This window comes from Egretta garzetta, unplaced genomic scaffold, assembly GCF_000687185.1.
Source record: "Egretta garzetta isolate BGI_Z169 unplaced genomic scaffold, ASM68718v1 scaffold88, whole genome shotgun sequence".
In the NCBI taxonomy this organism is placed as follows: domain Eukaryota; kingdom Metazoa; phylum Chordata; class Aves; order Pelecaniformes; family Ardeidae; genus Egretta; species Egretta garzetta.
Window position 1 is genome coordinate 1,990,137 of NW_009260408.1, and position 20,225 is coordinate 2,010,361.

A 20,225-nucleotide genomic window follows, 5' to 3' on the forward strand; every position below is an offset into this window, starting at 1 on the left:
TTTCAGATCACATTCCACCTACTCCTCAACTGCTAAAACAGCCACTTAAAAGGTCACTTCAGCTTGCAACACTTGTGGTTCCCTTGAGACCACTCTGAGTTGTTAATTCAGATGACATCCATGCTTAAAAATCTGATAACCGAGGAACTGTACAGTGTCATCACTTGGCATCAGAAGACAGGTAACAAGCAAGAATCTCAAGGCAACAGCATTAATTTTTAAGATAAAGTAGAACTGTGGAAGCTCTGAAGATACAAGAAATACACAACTGTGTTTCTTTTTCAAGAGTATTTAAAATTTAATCCTTACTCCAGCTGCTGACTTAAAATCACAAACCTCCTCCACCCCACAAATATCTGGTTGGAACTTACCGTTACTCCCAAGAAGTTGGTTTCATTCATAGCATCCAGAAAAATTTTTCCAAGTTTGTGATTCGTATAGTTAAAATCTTCAATTTTTTGGTGCTTGTTGGTGTCATTGAGATACTTCATTGCCCGCTGCAGAGTCTCGGCAATCACCCATATTCCATCATAGGCATAACCATGAAATTTGCTGGACTGCCCATCACCACGCTTAGCATTGTATTCCTTTTCATACTGCTGTGGAGTCTGCAGAGGAGAAAAACTTCAGGTTTACTTCATCAATACTTACATTTTACAGATTTGGGTCTAAACCTACACCTTGAACTGCACTCTCCAATTTAAAGACATGCATCAATCACACAGAAAAGACCGCCAAAACAAACATTAAGGAAGTAACACGTGCTGCCTGACTTTACAAGACTGACAGTGAGACTGGGTGGAAGACCTAGGAGACAGAGAGAAAAGCAGTTGTTCTGCTTCTGTGTATGAAGGACAATTTACTTTATTTTGCTTTCTTACAAAAGGCTTCAGTTCAACCAAAGCTAGCAGCATACTGGTGAGCCATAACGCTAGAACAGAGGGTATTCCTCCAAATTAGTGGTAAGATTACACTTTATAGGATAATGCAAATCAAATAACCTTTACCTGAGCAACTATTTGATTAATGTGAAATTATTTGAGTGGCAATTTGTCTATGTTTTACAAGTTTACTATGCTCTTTATGGTGTTTTATCTTATGATGAGTTGCCATTTCGTAAAGTTGCCTTTCGTGCTTACACAGCAAAGTATGAATGGCAGAAGAAAAAAGCATGTTTATTCATTGGCCAGAGTTTGTATGCATTTGTTCCATGATAAAATGTTAGGTACTTTATGTAAATACCACATATTTCCATCTTCAAAACAAGCCCCACCCCCTAGTTCTGAGAGGCATAAATGACCAATGAAATTAACCATTTGCTGGAGTAGGGTTAAATAAAAAAGTTTTCTCTTTCTGTGCTCAATTATTCAACTTGACATGATGCAGCATGTGATACTGAAGACTATAATTCAAGCTTTACTGTACATTTAACTGTAATGTTCGTGCAGGGGGAATGGGAGAGATTTGAGGCAAGGGACTTTACTGCTTCCTTACCCTGTAGAGAATTGGAATTCATTTCTAAATATCTGAAAGTTGAAAAGCCTTGGAAAGATTACAATAAACATGATGACTGCCAGCTCTCTTTGCAGAAGAGCACTTTAGATTCACCTCCCTCCTCTGTGCTTTGCTGTGTCAAGACACTGATGAGACAATTCTTTGTATAATAAAATAGTTGGAGGAAAAATACTAACCCTTCCTGATATGGTCTTTGCAATTTTTGAGCTGAGAGGCTCAAAGTCCACTCCAATATAACCTTCCATGGCTGCAAGAAGATTTTTGCTGAGACATTGTGAGGAATTAATCCAGGATTCCCACCAAAGGTTTTCATACCACCCTGGAATAATCCACTGGTACTTGCTGCCATACATTTCTTCATCATAAGCCTACAAAGAAAGAAAAGTAGAAAAGCTAGTAGACATTGTAATAAGCATACTAAACATAAAAGTAATTGTTTTCTGTTCTTTTTTTTTTTCATTATTAATGAAATTATGGCATATTTGAAGGATACACAAGTATTTTGAACAGTTTAGAATAATTACTTGCTAGCAACGAAGACTCCTTTCTTGAAGATTCCTGTCTTTAAAATTCAGGTCAGAAGGGAATATACTAAACCTATTTTGCTCTCAATAGACATTTATTCAAAAACAGAAGAATAAAACACTGGATTCTAAAGCCAGGGGAGATAAAGAGGAACACTGGCAGAAGGCAGAGCATTTTCATAAAAAATTCTCCATAACACAACTATTACATGAGTGGTAGGACCACCATGCTACCGTGTTTAAACTAAATTATTATCATCCTAATATCACCCTAAAGACCACATAAAACAGGATAAGGTTAAACAAAAAAACTTGGATCCTACGCACCATCAAATCACTATATTGCATATATGAATTACGTGACTGTGCTAAAACGGAGAACACAGGGATATGAAGTAAGCAGTTTCTTCTGAGGAGCATGAATCAATAGTAAATTCATAAAGCAAGCAAATTTCAGTAATTTCTTTTTTTCAGCAAGAAATTTCTTCGGGTGAAATTCTATGGTTTTTGAATGCTTAATACAGCCCAATGTACTCCAAGACACTGAGATGATGGTTATCTCCTTATACTACATAGCAGATACATGTAACAGGAAACAGAAATACTTTATTAGTCAGGCGCATATGCTGTTGTGCCTAAAAGCTGATCTATACAAAATAGATATTCTATTCCATTGTGTGGAATAGTGTTCTAGGACAAAATTAGCAAATTTTATCTCAGATGTTTCTCTCACTGTCTTGTAACTAGATATTTTTCTTCTGACATTTCAGTCAGACTCCATTTCAAAACAGCAGGTTTCATGCTTATTTGGCTCCTAGTATAAGCAATACTGGAGATACAAGACATAAGATAAAAATTCCAATTTTTAGAAATATGTAGTGCAACCTTAGAATTCTTAACCTGAAAAGTGTAACATCTTCACAGAAAATGTTACAGAAGGAGGAAATTAAGAGAATGCAAACAGGACATATTAGTCATTCAGAACATAACCGTTTGGAAAAGTATCCCAAAGATCATACCAAAAGCCTATCAGAAAAATAAAGATAAATAGCAAAAAACTCAAAACAGGACAGCCTCCCAAATACGTTAGTACCCAAATTAAAATTGAGCTTTAAATCTGTGGAGGCTATTATAATGGTGTCACCTCATTCATAAATGTATTATGCACAAAGCAGATTTTTTTGGCCCCTGGTTACAGGAGCTTTTGTTCAGCCCAAATCAAATTTCATGCATTTGTATACAGTGCTGCTTGAAAGCGCTCCTGTCTGAAACCCAGTGTGTTACATCTCATATCTGACTTATTCTGCAATCCACATAAATTGCTTGTCTTTCTCTCGCTCATTAATACTACCCTTCAAGATACACATCTGCTTTTGCCCTCCTGCCCATTTCCGCTCCTCCTACAACTGTGGCGACACCGCACCCCAAGTCCACCTGTGAGGAAAATAGCAATCCCATCCTGCAACATTTTCTGATGTCTAAAAGAGTTTCTATTACACAATGAGGTCATTCAAGACCTTTCAGTGGTATAGTGTCTTTTATCTGACAGTGTTCAAATCACTGAAGACACAAGTTAACAGAGAAGAATGCTTTTAGAGAAGGACAATGCTTCCCCTACCCTGTACAGATTGAAGTATCAAATTGTGTGTTGCACAAAGTATTGGCTATGAACTATTCTGAAATGGGAGCTGTTGGAATCTTTCTGTTTGCACTTGAGTCTGTTTCTTGCATAATCTGTAGATGTCCTGGGACACGGGCTGAAAATTAAGTTTCAGCATAGCCAGAAATTCCATCCAGGAAACAAAGGTTCATTCCCAAAGTTGCACTGAAGCTTTCATATTCCTGCAAGGATTTGATTATATGTCTAGATTTTGCTTTAAAAACACCCAAACAAAAGCAAATACTTTGAGAGCTGACAACCAACTCTTCATTCAAGATCCAGTGGAATGGTAGGGTTTGAAGGGTAGTCTGGGGAAGGCAAAAGAAGGAGGAACAAAATCAGCACCTCCAAAACTGAGCACCATGACCAATGCAGGCACTTTTCTAGTGACAGCACAGTTGTTAGTGTTCAGGCATTTCAGTGTTTGGATTCCAGACTACTTATTTCAAAAAAATGCTTTCTGCCATGATTTTCTCCCTGTTGGTTCTCCTAAACAGAGATGATTTTGATGCTTAAAAGACACATTTCCTTGAAATATGCAGATCTTTCTTGAACTGTTTGAATGCATGCAGACCACTTCTTACAAGTTTTAGTTTCTAAGGGGAAGATTTGTTGACACACAAGAGTAAGGCGAAAAAGGTTTACAAGCTCTTTGTACCATCAGAGCAGCATAAAGTAGTCACATGTCTTCCCTAATCTTTTCTGCATGCCCTACCTAGGCTGCAAATCCCTGAGTTGCTGTGAAGTAGACAGGAAACTGTCCTGGACATTTTCTGCCACTGTGAGACTGATTTTTTTAAATTTCATTTTTACCTTTTCATTCTTGTTTGAATCCATAAAGAGATGCTTATTTACAACAAAGTATTTTCTGTAAGAGATCTTTCTATGTGTGGTAAACACTTACTAGCAGTTTGTTCAAAAGGCCTGCAAAACATTACCACCGTTGAGTTTCCATCATGTTTCCAACATGACAGCATGGACACATCCTGTGTCCCACCCTTAAAAGAATGCCTGAAGACTTCTGAATTGCCATGAACCTCCATTTGTTACTCATTAAAAATCAATAATGCCTTTAATTCCAAAACAGAGACTCAGCAGTAAAACTCTTAGCAGCTCCAGGAGAACAGTGTCCAGTCCTTTTGTATCAACTGTGCTGATTAAGCCTGGCTTCAGTTATTATTAAGTGTTTACTAAAAGAGACACCTAAGGCTCATGCAGTGACCTATGCTTAATAGTAATTTTCTTTAATTGTCTTCAGGCAGATAGGTGCATCAGCTAGGCATCAGTCTTGATGTGTGCATGGCTACACTGCATTATCTCTATGGCTTAAAGGTAGTAAGTCGGAAAAATTTCCACTAACAATTTTTTAAAAATAAAATTTTCTGCAGAACTGAAGTGTTCAATGGGAAGATGCAATTTCATGTTAATCCAACTTCAAATGAAAAAAAAAAAAGATGATGATCAGCCAGCACGGCTGACCATTTTGTCTGCTGAAGTGTTAAGTTTTGGGCAAAACACCCTAAATTCTATTCCATGAAAAATACGTTCATCCCGCTGAGGTGAAAACAACATTAGAAACCTAAGATTTCTCACAGAAGTAAAATTGCTTTTGACACTAGTGTTAAATGAATTGTTAAGGCTATTTAAAACACTGTAGGAAACACCCGATAACATTCACTTTGGCTTCAATTAGTCCTGTAGTTTTTAAAGTTTGCCACTGAAGTAGACTATCTTTTAGTCCGTTTATCTTTATGTGCTCTGCATCGCGTGTGTGTTTGTTTGTTTGTTTGTTCTCAGAGTGGAGGGGGAGGAAATGGCCAGGAAAAGTGAAAGTGAGCATATAAACTCCAATGGATGTCCTGAGGAAACCTCACAGCATATGTTTCTTGAATCGAGACAGAAAACTGAGGCAGACTTTAAAGGTTTTTCCACCTACATAAATCATTAGCAAATAATATTCAGGTTATAACCACAATCAGAAAAAAAAAAAAAAAATTTGCACTAGTACAATAGCACCTTCCTTTAAGAAACCCAAAGCCTTTCTTTGGCTGATATCAACCACCCTGCAAAATATAACAGATCATCACAACCAAAACCTATCTGAAGATACACTTCAGGGAAGGGGGTTAAAAAATTTGACATGTCTAAATTATTGTGCTCTTAGGCACATAGCTGTAGGAGTGCATGAGTCAACAATATATTTTATGACTAATAACAAGCTTACTGACATATTGTAGTGAATTAATATATAAATGACCTACTTTGAACTGCCCTCTCCTGCATTCAGTCCCCTGCTGAAACTCTCATATAAATACATTTATACAAGCCTAAATACATGATCTCTCAGATATCTCCAGGCTCCAGAAAAATCCACCTTATTATTTTTGACACTAATGTACTTTATAAGCAGCCATCACTCTTTAAACTGCTCTGAGTTACACACGCTTCCCGTGTTCGTGTCGAACTGTTGCCGCAGAAAGCTGCACCGGGCGTTCGTGTGAAAGAGGCATCCTCCACCTGAAATCCTTCAGAGTAGAGCAGTGCAGACCAGAGGACACCCTGCCCCTCCGAGGACTCCTAGAATTTCTTCAGTGGCCTCACAAGCGCATGGACTTGGAAAAGAATTGTAGAGGAAGGCAACTAGATACTAAGGGCAGTCTAACTCTTGTCTAACTTTGGGTTGGAAGACAGTTCTGACTGGGACCCCTCAGCTGGGGAAATGCAGCCCAACCGCAAGAGATCTGAGGAGGAGCTTGGCTGCAAAAGGACCATTCTTTCTTCCAGGAATGGAAAAATGGGAGATTATCTCTGTCAATCTAATTTAAATGCTGGAACAAAAAGATCTATATACAAAGATGGAGCAGAGATGAGAAGAATGAAAAAGAATGCTCTCCATTTCCTTTTGGATGCAAACAGATTTTGTTCCTTCCAAATATACTCTACAATCTCCTTTCCAAATTTTTACAGCAACTCGGACAGCTGCTGAGTAAGAGCCAACATGTGGCTGAGGCACATGTAGCACTCAGATTTTGAACTTGTGCCTTTCCTTTCTTTGCTTGGATAGGTAACTTTGTCTCTCTAAGCAAACACTAAAAAACACCCTCTGAAATTTAGATGCCATCATTATTGTTTTTCCATTATATTTATTGTATTCTTGGCTCATACAGCATTAATCTGGTTGTTTATACTAAGAATTCAATACCAATACAAAATTTAGGCCACTAAAATCTGCCTCTTTGGGATTTTTTTTTTTTTTTTTGAGCAGGTATAAATAAAGTTCACATTTTAATCCTGCTACTTTCAATGACAAGCACACTGTGCATGTTTGCAGCACATTCACATACACAAACAAATGGTGAAGATAAGTAATTTTTTGTATGCTGGTCTTACTACATTTCTTTTAATCTAAAAAACTTTATTTTTTACAAACTAAAATTTGCTTTCATGAAAAATATCTAAAATGTACAGCAGTCAAAAGTGAATGACAAGTGTACAATTAGCAACATTTTGAGTATCAGAAATTATTAGGGTTGCTTAGTTAGCATGTATAGGAACTGCTTGAATTTCTTACTCTTTCAAAGGAAGACATGCAAACCCACATACATGCAGACATTACCACCAGAACACAACTCGTGAACAAGATTCAAATCTTGCAGTTCTCTGTATCTGCTGCTACATATACAAGCGTTTCCCTGGATCTGACATGAAGAGAAATGCTCAAGCTTGATTGGCATTTAATTCCACTACAGAAAAGCAATAAGAAGCAGCTAACCATACAGTCCATGCCTAAATTCCACAGAAGTCAAGTACAAAGTATTTTACTGAAACAGAAATTGAGCTAAGCATGTGTAACTTCTCTTGATGATATAAGCCTTGACAGAGCTGAACCCCATGAAGAAATGTTTATGCTCAAATGTATTTTTTATTCAAATGGAACGCATTCTTTATTCTGATATGCAATTAAATATATTTACTTACACAGCAGAAAACTTTCACAGCCATTTCCTCATCAAACTGGCCAAGGATTATTCGAACGTCATTACCCTGCAGATTGAATAAAATACGTGGCAGTTAAATACAGTCACAGCCTTTCCAGAAACCACTTCAGTTGGCCATTCAAATCGTGTGGAGAGTTAGCACAGATTACAGCTGCAGACAGCAAAATTAATTCAGAACTATTCCATTTTCTCTAAGTTCAAGAACTTGAAATACTGCAAGAGAGAGCAGCTGAGGTGTTTAAAGAAAATGATTAAGCAATAGCACTAACGAGAATAAAACTGTAATGTTTATCTTGTCAAATACTACTATTCGGTAATACTAAAGTAGAAAATATTCTTTTGATCCCTTGCAATATTTTTTAAGATTTTGCACACTAAAACCATCTGAAAATATATGCTTTTCACTGCTTACATGAACTAATGCTGTAACATTGAGACTGTAGAGATTTGTGAGATAAAACGCCTTGATATTGTGCCCGCTTTAGTAATTTTTAAAGGTTTTACTCACACATGATCTTCTCTACAGTCACTATAACACATTGTCAAGCCCTCATCTCTTCCTCCCTCCTACCTCCACACATTAAAAAAAACAATTATCACACTTTAAGAGTCTATGACTGAAGTCAAAGGAGATCATTTTACTTTCATACTTAGAAACATATTAAGAAAATATTCCTGAATTCTGGAGGATATGCAGGAAAATATTTCTTCAGGAACTGGCCTAGCTTTCTTCTCTTGTGAAAAATCGCTGCTAGTATCTATAAAACACAGAACAGATAGCTTTTCATGACTTAATATTACCATTTATTCACACAAAAGCTGAGTTCTCAGCAAAAGCTTGAGTAAATCTAATTTTTCATTTCTTTTATAAAACACTTGGTTAGAATTACTAATAGCTCTTTTCCTCTCCAAGTAAAAAAGAAACAGATGATTCAGTGTGAATTTCAGTGGCAAAAAACATTTCAGTTTTAATTAAATCAATTTATCAAAGATTTTCAGTTTAAATAATTTCAGTGTTTATTTCCTGTTCAGCAGAAAATATTATGATGGACAGTGCAAAAAGATACTAGAATGCTTCTGCAATTAAATGCATAAAATTACTATCACTCTTAGCATGGTTGAAGTTGGAAAGAACAAAATATGCTTTGCTCATTCTGAACCTGGGCATTTTTGGCTTCTCTTTGTTTTTATGTTTAGCCACAGACTGATAAAGTAATGTAAATCTTATTGGAGTGGATTAGATTCTTTTTAAACAAGACTAACCAGGTCACATGAAACAAAACAAACAAATTACACAAATTACAGAAATAATATTACAGATTTAGGAATTATGCAGAAAAAAAAATCCCCTCATCCATTATTTATATTTTTCACATTTTTTAAATCATAGAATCATAGAATGTTTTGGGTTGGAAGGGACCCCTAGAGGTCATCTAGTCCAACCCCCCTGCAGTGAGCAGGGACACTGCTAACTAGATCAGGTCACTCTTGGAACTCTGACTGAATCGCTTGACCTCTCTGAACATAAAAATGCAGATTTAATATTTGAAAAAAGAGCAACAAAGTTTGGTTAAAAAATAAATGACACAGCACTCAATTATTAAACTTAAAATTGAATAAATTCCTTTTCATTTTATAACATGATGAGAATCAATTTTAAAGAAACAGAACGTGTGCGGCCTCATACTTTTAGAGCACCAGAAACTGAAGGCAGGGTGTAAAGAGTAACTCTATAGTGCCTGTGCAGCAATGCTGCCCACTGGCTATGTGACAACCTTCAACCTGAAGATGTAGTGCCTGTGGTATGTGGTACCATGCCTTAAGAGATTACTTCCACCTGATTATCCCATAAACCAGAGTACACTTCCCAAAGTGACTAATTTTTTTTTACAGTAAAGCACTACAAGAACTGTATAGATTTCAGGGAAGCTAGATTTTCTGTCAGGTAGGAATCTTCATTTCCAGCATGACCTGGAGCTTCTGATGCCAGAGCAGGAAATCTGCAATGTGCAAGAACCACATCCAAATCAAGTTCTCAAGAATCCCTAATGCTCAACTAGAAAGGTTCACGGCCCAAGTTCAAAGATCAGCTATGGCTCTAGAACTTGACGATTCTTGATATTCTGTCATCCTTGGGATGTATGATTGAGCCAAAATGGAACAGCCAAATGTTATTTTGCTCAAATTACTAAGTTTCCATGTTAACACACATAAATTACTGTTTTTGAAGCTCTCAGTACAGTAAGGAGGACATTGACATGTCTATGTTCACTAAAAGATTTGGATGGTATCCAACCACAAACTGACTGAAGAAGACCAAAAAAAATGGTCTATTACTACCTATTAAAGAATAAATCATGAGTCCTCAATTTCAAGTATTATGCCATTGAAGACTTCAGTAAAGAAAAATTGAATTCTGATTTTTTTCCAAAACCTTAAAAGTTATAACCTTAAAAATGTTATTTTCCATGTCTTTTTATGTGCAATATGCCAAGAAAAAGAAGGTTTCTCTGACAGAAATATGAATCCCCAGTCCTCCCCTACATTTGTCCAGGTGTTAACCCTTTGAGGGGTGGGGAAAATCACAATCCACATATGCTCAGTACTGGCCTGAGATGGATCCAAGAAGATAATGCCAAGAGTCAGTAAATAAAGTTACTGGAGGTAGGATCCAGTGAGAGAAAAAAGGCACATGGGAAGGACAGACAGACCCAATAATGAATATGGGTAGTGAGTACTTATGCTTTTTAGGTAAAGATGGAGCAAACAGCTGGGGACATAGCAGTAGGCTTGAGATCAGTATTGGATTGGGAGGGAGAATTAGGACTTTTCAAGCTTGACAAATAATTGCTGTTAGGAAAACTGCAATCTCAGAAAGTAAACCCAGAAGAAAATGGAGCAATAATCCAGACAAAGTTTCTCTGACAGAGACGAGAAATCAGAGAAGCAGAACATAGCATTGGGTAAGCAAGGAACTTCAGACTGGGATGAAGATCCAGAATGAGACAGGGATGTCGCTTGGTTAAGAGGAGAGTAAGGGATTACAGGTGCAAGCTGACAATGAATATATAGCCGAATAACTTTTTCTTTGTCCAGCTTCATAAAGTTGCATGATGAAGGACATAGTATATAGATCTAGTTGGTAACTCATGTATGGGAAATCATAACAGATTGCTCCTGTTTATAACCACACAGATACCAATACAGTGCTGTGAGATGCAGTGCCTGGGGTTTTATGGCTTGCAGTTAAAAAGAGTGGAAAATTTATTATGCAGTCATGTAACCAAAGAATTGTACATTAGAACACATGTAGAAGGAACTAATTTAGGAAAGTCTGTACAATAACTTTTCCTCTTCCATGCACAACATTTTTCCTCTGTGCAATGACACACTTTTCCATAAGCCTCTTTCTCTCCAACTCTGTTTTTTGCATCCCTCTCCACATTTTTCCCAAATTTGTTCCTGAAGAATTGCATTCAAGATGGTAAGTAAGCCTAGACCCATCTGATGCCAGGCTTGGGTCTACTGGCTCTGTCCTGCATAAAAGACACTGAAGTTTCAAGTTCATGCAACAGGACACAGCTCAAATCCCTTGCAGAGATTTTGTCTGGATGGATAGTGAAGTCTGCAGTGAAGTTTATCAGAGCTGGGTTCATTTCAGTACTCACGGGTCAGGGTGTATGTCCACATTACAAGCTCATGCAAAGAGATACATCAGACACTGACTGGGGCATATTTTTTTCCCCCTTCAGTCACACTGTTAACTGACTCTCAACCAGTAGGACTTCCTGTCAAGGATATGCTATTCCTTTACATCATCCCTCATGGGACTGATGCAAGTTAACACAGCGTAACTTTATTGTAGGGATCAAAGCAGTCACTCACTGGATCCCAGCAAGTGTCAAGTACCCTTTCTTTCTCATAGAGTTGTAAATTGCTTGTATGGAGCTAAAGCGTATTTGACAGAAGAGTTTTTAATTCATGGAACTAGGCAGGTGATCTATGAGATGATTAAAAACATCCCAGAGGGAAGGCAACTCCCAAAACAGCACTTATATAAAAAGACCAATGTTTAGACCATTTGCCAGATGGTGAGCTGTCATATTTACTCTTCTCAGAGATTAGAGTAGCAATATCAGCATTTAAACTTTGCCCCTCAGTAAGCAATACATATGTTCCCATATGGACTAAAGTTCAAATGAGAAAATGAAGAACAGTTACATTTCATTTACCCACAGTTGTGGTAGACTTTCCATAAACCCATGTTTTATAAATGAAGACTATAGCACAACCTCAAAAATGAATTACTCTTTTGCTCCCTTCTTTCTTTCTTATAGGTGAGGATATTATTCATTCACTAAATATAAAGTGCTTTTGGTACTACTGGCAGCAGAGTAGTATAAACCCTGAAGACAGTGAGGATCAAGACATCTAAGATGCTCCACTGAGGGATGAAGAACAACTTGTCTCCTCCACTGCCATTTCTAATAGCCTCAGATATGAGGCACTCTTTAGCCTTTTCAAGAGTTTGAGTGATGCACATTATGCTGGAACAGGCAGTTATTTTTTTTTCGGCCTGCAGAGCTTCCCTTCTGTGATCAGATTTTAATCTGTCTCATTTCTAATGAATAACACCACAATGTTGTATTAGACAGCTTTCCAGAGAAGGATTGCTACAATATCTCATCTGCCAGGAAAAGTCAATGTCTTGGCAGGCTCTTTATGAAATATCTAAATTGAACAGGCTCTTTATGAAATATCTAAATTGAACAGCTCAGATACTCTGTCATATTCTCTACCATATATCTGACAGTCAAGATGTTATCAATAAATCTACTCAAAGCTGGGTAACTTTGTCAGTAGAGGTATCTACACATTCTGCCTTCTAAATGCCTGGATGTCCACTTGAAGAACTATAGATGAGCCTCCAACCTTAGCTATGGAATCACTGATAGTGAAGGTGAACTAGAGGATGTCACGTCTCACCTTCATAACATGCCGGCAAAACTCGCTGATGTCTGTGTTAGTGTGTGCGTCACTCACTTAGATTGAGGCTGCATCCAAACTTGTTCCTGGCCCAAAATATTAAAACTTAATTAACTTGACTGTTAGAATGAGAGATCGTGTTTGGTCAGTATCCAAATCACCTATTGTATTTGGGAAATCAGATGGAAATGGTTTCACTGAATTGGAAGTCATATATTGCATTTCTTTTTGTCCTACGTGCAAGACACAAGAAAGTTGGAAGCAGAAGTGTTATTGCTTATACAATTTTCCTGTGCATGCTTAGAATTTTTAAATATTTAAGTTGATGTACAAATGCATATCCTCCAACATCCATTTCTCTGAACACAAAAATGAGTTTTAAAGGTGAGAGGCTGGAGTCAATGCAGTAAAAGTCAAGGTGTTGGTGGGAAAACTACAGAACATATATTTCTGCAAATTATACCAGATATTTCTATTTTGTATTGCACAATCATTCATTTCATTAACTTAAACTGTGTTTATGAAAAGGAAAGGTATTTTATGTCTATTCTAATCACAAGTACGGTAAGCAGATACCAGTTCACCTATATTAGGTTTACATCTTGAAGAAAGGAATGAACATTGTCAGAACTGGGTAGCTAAATTGTGCCTGACATATGTACCTAAGGGCAAGTAACCCTATATTCCTGTCAAGAATAAGCAATTGTCTAGATATTTGCCTATTTATTGTTGTAGCAATTTGTTTTGAAGAAGAGGTCAAGACTTAAGTTTAATATATTGTTTGATAAGAGTCTTCTAGTCTTCCCTATAAAACAAACAACATGTTGTTGACATATAGGAAGGCTAGAATCTCATTGCTTTTTCTAACCTTCAGCCTAAATATACATGCTTATATGCATTTTTTTCTTGTTATGACATCATCCATTGGTTTAAATAGCTCTGACTTCAGAATTGTTAGTTTTCTGATGCTGGGGTTAAAGACCTTGTCAAAAATGTGGGCTTCACTGATAACACGTACTGGAATCTTTTCAACCCCAGACAGGAAATGCAAAATGGCTTAGACTGGACAGGCACAAATAGCTTCCTATAAATGCAATCTTTATCTATTTAAACTTTAAATATTCAGGCTTGCATGTCTAAGGAAATAATAATACACACTTGATTTACCTTGCTTCAGATCTTTTCCAGTTGTAGTGGCCTAGCCTTATACAGGTGGATATCCTTGCTTTAATTTTAGATTTTTAATACCATTTAGTTTATTAGGGCTTTTTAAAAGCTGTTTTACAGACATTTAAGTTTTTGCAGGATTGTGGCTTTGATTGTCTGTCATATGTATTTGATGCTGGCAACAATTTGATCTTCACCATTTAAAAATGCTCGCTCTTGCTGTTCAATAATTTTTTCATCTTCATATGCAGTTTAATATTCATATCTCCTATGTCCAGTTTATTGTTGGTTGCACTGCACGGTAATGCTAAAATATAGTTTTAATTTTATGAGATGCCAGGAACCTAATAAATCATTGTAATAAGAGAAGGATGGTAAATTATTCTGCTATCAAATTTATTTTTCCTTTTTTTTTCTTGTGATTCATATGAAATAATGCAGATGATTATAAGCAAAGAATTCAATCTAAAATGTGTAATGAAGCTAACAGAAAGATGCTCAGTGCTTTTGCTACATGATAATTTACCTTAAAAGGGTTCTGATTCCAAACCTCAAGACTGTCCACACATATATCATTTAAGACTGGTGCTTTAGGTACAGACAGTAAGACAGCAACAACTTGCTTTACTTTGTGCCCTTATCAGGAACTATAAAAACATTCACTGTATGCATGGACATTCATTGACTTAAGCAGGTCTAGGCCCTCAAAATGCCATTTGTTAACCTTACTATGCAATGAAATGTAGCAGTATATCACTCATGCAAATTTTATTTTATTAGCCTTCTTCATAGGAAAAAAAAATCAAATGCCATGACATAATCATCACTTTCTCTTTACTCCTCAAACAGCAGCACATACCTTCAGCTTCTTTACACTCGTGCAAGGATCATTGGAGAAACTCTCAGTATCTGAAATTTCGATGTCTTCACCATAGAGGACACGAGTCAGATCATTCCTCACCTGTCAGAAGTTGAGAAAAAGGCAAACTAGTGAACTGAGACTCAGTGAGGAGGAAGCAGATGGACTATATTTATCACTACAATGACAAGCAATGATCTTGACTATGATATATGCACCCGCAAGGTGTTTTTTTTTTTTCCATTTTGACCAAAATATCATCAAGACACTGTTCTTTTACCGCCGTAATCTACTATCAAAGGTGTACTACATAAAGAGCTTTACTATGCGTGACAAAAAGTTCACAGCGGGCTCCCACTTTGCATCATGGGGATGGACAATTCTTGTGCATTTCCAGTGCTGTTAAGACCAAAAGCTTTCTTGTGGCCAAAGTGATGTTTGAGACTGCGTAATGGGGAAAGACTCATCAAGCTAACTCTAACATATTCTCAGTGCTGGGGACTGATTTGAAACCACCATCAGCTGGTCTTAACATGAATCAGCAGAGCTTAGTTTATATCAGTTAGGGATTGGTAAAGCTTGATGAACTACTTGATGAACAAGATGCTTAGAGTGTGCATCTTGCTGCACGGGGCAGCAAGTGGTACGGTTTCCTTAAAGGTGACACAAGCAACCATCTATCAACAGATTTTCCCACCTGGTTTTTTTTTTTTTTGTTTTATATTGGCAAGACTCTGTCCTCTTTGAGCTGCCTAATAACACAAAGAAGCCAGATGATAACATACAAAGCAATCTGGTTTACAGATTTAGGGTTTTTTTCCATATAATTACTTCAAGCTTTTCTGTCTTAATCACTGCTGGTTTTCCTCCAGCCGCAAGACTGCAAAACCAGTTTCACATTACTATTCCTAACAGATGAGCAAAAATAATTTTAGCTGGACATAACGTGGTTACAGACTGAAATGAAGAGAGCAGCACTCCAATTTTAATTTAATAAAATATGATCACATTCATAGCACTGGTTGTCTTTTTTATTTGTTTGTTATATCAGAAATAGGAGAAGCAAATCACAGTATAAAAAGGTATATGCAAACAGAGAAAATACAATACATGGACGAGAAATATATGTGATATTAAACAGGAAAAATTTGAAGTGTATAAATCATATGCAGATACTTTCCAATGACCTTCCCTATGGGTTTTTGGAATTACGCATTTTAAATCTCCCTCCTCACTCTCCTTCTCCTTGACCTCCCTTGAGAGAGCAGCACAGTCCATTCAAAACAATCTGAATGTATTTGATATACACTGACATGGTCAAGTGAAGAAGACAGAGTGGTATCTGTCCTTCAGGAGTAGGAACTTCTTCATTTGAATTGAAATGACCATAAAGTTTATGTAATGAGAAGGCATTTTAGCCATGCAAAACGAAGACTCAGCTACTGCTAAATTTCCTGGGCTGAAAGTCTGTCATGCTCATGCCTAAGTATACAGTAAAAGCAAGGGAACGCACTGAGACATGAAGGGTCACAGATGAGACTTCTGACTTCTGCTGGCATCTTTCAAGACAAACTCATCTCTTCAGTAATCCTTCTGCCTTTCTGTAACATATGTTTGAGTATCCTCCCGATCTATGCATGTTAGTGGTTCTGCTAGGTGTATTTCATGCTTTTATGTTTACCATGCAACTAAGTTATTTTTTTCAGTATGCTGCTCAACTGTAAGATAGCAACACAGGTTTTGGTAAAAAAGAGGAACGTTAAAACTGTCTTTGTGCTTTTGCAAATTTCTTCATGACAAAGCAGCATAATCTGGTTTCGGCAATGTAAAAATTGCATTAATTGATCCTCAAACATAATTCCACCCTTTTGCTGTTCCCTTTAAGCTGGTTTTGCCAAGTTTCTTGGTTGACCAATGAAGTATTTCCTGAAGATCATTACTACACTGGCTGCCTTAATCACTTCTTTCATGGGCTCTGCTTCATCCTATCTCTTTTACCCATGCTTTAAAATTACTAAGACGTATTTTTACATTATAACCTTTTACAATGATTAAAACAAGTGGACAATTGCCTATATGGCATTTTTTTTTATTAAAAAATATTACATTTTACAGAAGCAATGGTCAGAATGGTCAGTCCACCAAGATTTGAGCTATATCCTTCATCCTTTTGTGATGTTATAACCAGTTTTAAAGCACATTCTGTGAAAATATATTCACTGACAAAAAATGATTGGTAGTGACTCCTTTTTCTGCTAGTATACTACTACAATTAATTTGATATGATTGATATTTTAGCTCCAGCAATGCCATTTACTGCTCCTTATGATACAGGTCTTTCTTGACACAAAGAGAAATCGCTTTTCTGAAATAAACTATCAGTGGTAACAAAAGAAAATAGACCTCTCTTGATCATAGATTAGCTAATGTCCAAAATCCTTCTACCTAGTATAAAAGTTCACTAAAATTATCATACGTTACCTAGAAAAAGCACAATTTTTCCTTAGCCAACAGAACTTTACCTCCCAAAGGCACACAACTTGTCATATGCTTCTACCCCATGCTGTCCTACCTTCTTCTGTAAACCAGAAATTTTTTAGTGGTTGGTTTGCTTTTCTGATATTTTCTTGTTTTGTTTTTTTTTTTCTGGAGCCATTTCTAGTATTCTTTCAATCTCAAGAGAGACTAGATTAACATTACTCAGCTGATCTGAGTAAAAAACAGCTGATTTACCAAATGCAGTTTAGTCAAATTAGACCATTGTTAACATGAGAAAAATGATTAAAAATATACATTAAATATTATAGAAATAGACTAACATTTATAGATAGGCTTCAGTGGAGGGCACAAGTCTGACATTTGATTAGACTTCAGACTGTCTACTGACTTGCTGTGATTCCTTGCCTTCAGAACTTGTTCATAGACTTTGCAACTGAGGTATTCAATTGCATATTCTTTTTTTTTTCCTGAGCAACACTTATACAAATTCAGCCACTGAGAAATTTCTTTGACAACCCCCCTTCCCCATCTGCTAGAAGCCCACTATTCTGTGGCTTTCAGAGCTCTTAGACTTTTCTTTGAACTACTGATTAATCTCCCAAAAGACACACCTTATTAGACTTGGTGCCAGAGAAGTTGGAAACCTTTTCTCTTCACTGCCACAATCAGATATTGGATGCTTTTGAGATGCATCTGTTGTGGTGATTTTGCCAAAAGAAAGGTGTTTTTTTCCTCATTATCTCAACAAGACATTAGGAGCTTTATAAGAATTTACAAGGTTTACACTGCTTTTTGAGAAGACAATGTTTTTTTTTTCCCCTTTCAATGCTACAACAAATCTCATCTTGTGCCTGGTCTGGGGAGTATTTCCACTACATTTTCCAGTCTTTGATTCCTATTTCTGTACTTTTTTGTCACCATCCTCAGGTTCTTTTCTTTCTTTCTAAATATTCTAAATATATCACAGAAGTGAAACTTCTGTTTTTCTTCCTCCAGAAGTTTTTCACTTGTTTCAAATAAATTTAAATCTTCTGATTTGGATTTGGGTCCAATGTCAGAATTCACAAAGCCTCACCTCTAGTTCTAGAGCTGCCAATTCCTGTAGCAAATGTTGCAATTTTGAATTAAATTTGTGAAACTCAGAACACAAAATGCTACATGTTTTGTTTTAGCAGATGCTTGCAGTCCTGGAAAGCATATCACCAGCAGTACATGCAGTTTTAGAGCTCAGCAGTAATTGCTTCATTCCACCAACTCTGCGTAAAGAAAATTGTAAAATACTATACTTCTGCTTCTTTACTGAGTAGAACAGGATAATTTCAACTGGAGGAAACTGCTGTAGAAAGTTGTAGCAAACTTTATTAAGCTCTGGCAGGGATCTGCAGTGCCTAAGCAAATCTTGCACTGACTTACAATACAGAAGTAGTGTAATTCCATGTGGTTTTAGTCCCCTGTTAACAATTTAATGAAGGTTGTAGCTCTATACCTGTTTATATACATTTTACACACTTTAAAGACACCAACTTTTCATTTTTCCAAAACAGGGATTACCAAATGTGATCATGAAAAAACCTGGAAGGTTTCACAAACCACTGCTTAGAGACCTTCACTCACAGAAAAGAAAAAAAAAAAAAAAAAAGTGCGCTTTTACACTGCTCTGCATACAAAGCTGGATGAAATCAGTATTTCACCATACTACATATTTAAGAGATTTATATGTGGTCAACTTCAAAAATTACTGGGGTGCAAATATGTTTACCCAGCTGCAAAAAATGAAGGGTTTCTATCACGTGTAAGGGACGCATTTGCAGGACGAAAAGGATGGCCCTTGTGCTTGAGGCAATGGATGCAAGAGTACTGTCTTACCCTTCATTCTGCCACAGCTACTCTGTGATACAGCTCCTGTGACCTAAATAAGATTTTAAAGTTTGCTACCAAGTCTGGCTGTATCTTTTTTCTGTGAAGTGGATGGCAGCAATACTTGCCTACCTCATAGCTGTTGTATCAAATTCAGTGATGTTTGAGAGGCAAACAACAAAGTCCCTGACCCTGCACCTGTGAAGGAAGAAATACAGGGGGTTTGAGGAGCCAAGAACGTGCATTGCCAAGGAAGAAATGAATTTCTTTAATCTCCAGCAAATTGAAAGAGCAGACAGAATGACTAAATGGGCTGTAAAAAAAAAAAAAAAAAAAAAGTCTAGACGGGACCAAATTACAACACTCTTGTGATCTGCACCAGGAAGGACAGATTTAGGTTTAAGGAAAGGAAGCAAATGTTGGGGAGCAGCATGGGCCGGCTGCTCCCTAAGGAAGGAGGTCGTGAGAGCAATAACACAGCCCCTGGACCAGGGACTTCACCAGCCAGCACCCCAGTGAGGGAAGCTGGACAGGCTTGGGGAAAACAGCCAGTTTCTGCCATGAGGCTAGGCATCCAGGCAAGGTCACAGCAGTAAGGCAGGTCCAGGGTAAAACTGGAAGTCCATCCACGAGTCATCTATTGATTCTATGATTCTATGAGTTGGGGACAGGATTGGCTCTGGTGGGAATAACCAGGGTCAGACACAGTTCCATGATTGCTGGGCAGGTCTGTACCGACATGACAGGTCTGAGGATGAGCCAGGAAATGGGTCCAAACCAACGGGGTCTATGCCAGGCATGGCTGTGATGGAGAGAGAGAGACCAGCGTTCCCATGGCATCGCTGGGGCAGGGACTGATAGCGCCGGGCTGAGCTGAAACAGGGTCCTGGGTCGGGGGCAGAAGGGAGGGGGGAAGCCTTGGGGAGCCAGTCAGGGTCAGAAAGGGTGTTTGGTGCTCTCAGGATCCTGACACTGACTTTTGGTTATTGGCATGTTTTTTACTTCCTATATGATCTGCGTGTGACAATTCTCTGTGTACAATACATAAAAGATCCCCTACCTCACAAGGATATAAAAGTTGCACATGTAGTGATTTTGGTGTAGATGAACAGATATTATTCATTTCAGTGGGATTATTAGTGTGAGCACCTGCTCACCAA

The 20,225-nt window shown here is 37.3% G+C and overlaps 1 protein-coding gene across 1 annotated transcript in view; it reads right to left on the bottom strand.

Moving 5' to 3' along the window:
- The window catches only part of GABBR2 (gamma-aminobutyric acid type B receptor subunit 2), a 400,562-nt gene that overhangs the window by 257,068 nt on the left and 123,269 nt on the right, over positions 1 to 20,225 (bottom strand). Inside the window, exons 5-8 of the mRNA XM_009643511.2 lie at positions 14,710 to 14,811; positions 7,678 to 7,743; positions 1,692 to 1,883; positions 372 to 608 (exon numbers count right to left, since the gene is read on the bottom strand). Coding sequence (XP_009641806.1) covers positions 372 to 608; positions 1,692 to 1,883; positions 7,678 to 7,743; positions 14,710 to 14,811 — 597 coding nt within the window. The remainder of the gene's footprint in view (positions 1 to 371; positions 609 to 1,691; positions 1,884 to 7,677; positions 7,744 to 14,709; positions 14,812 to 20,225) is intronic.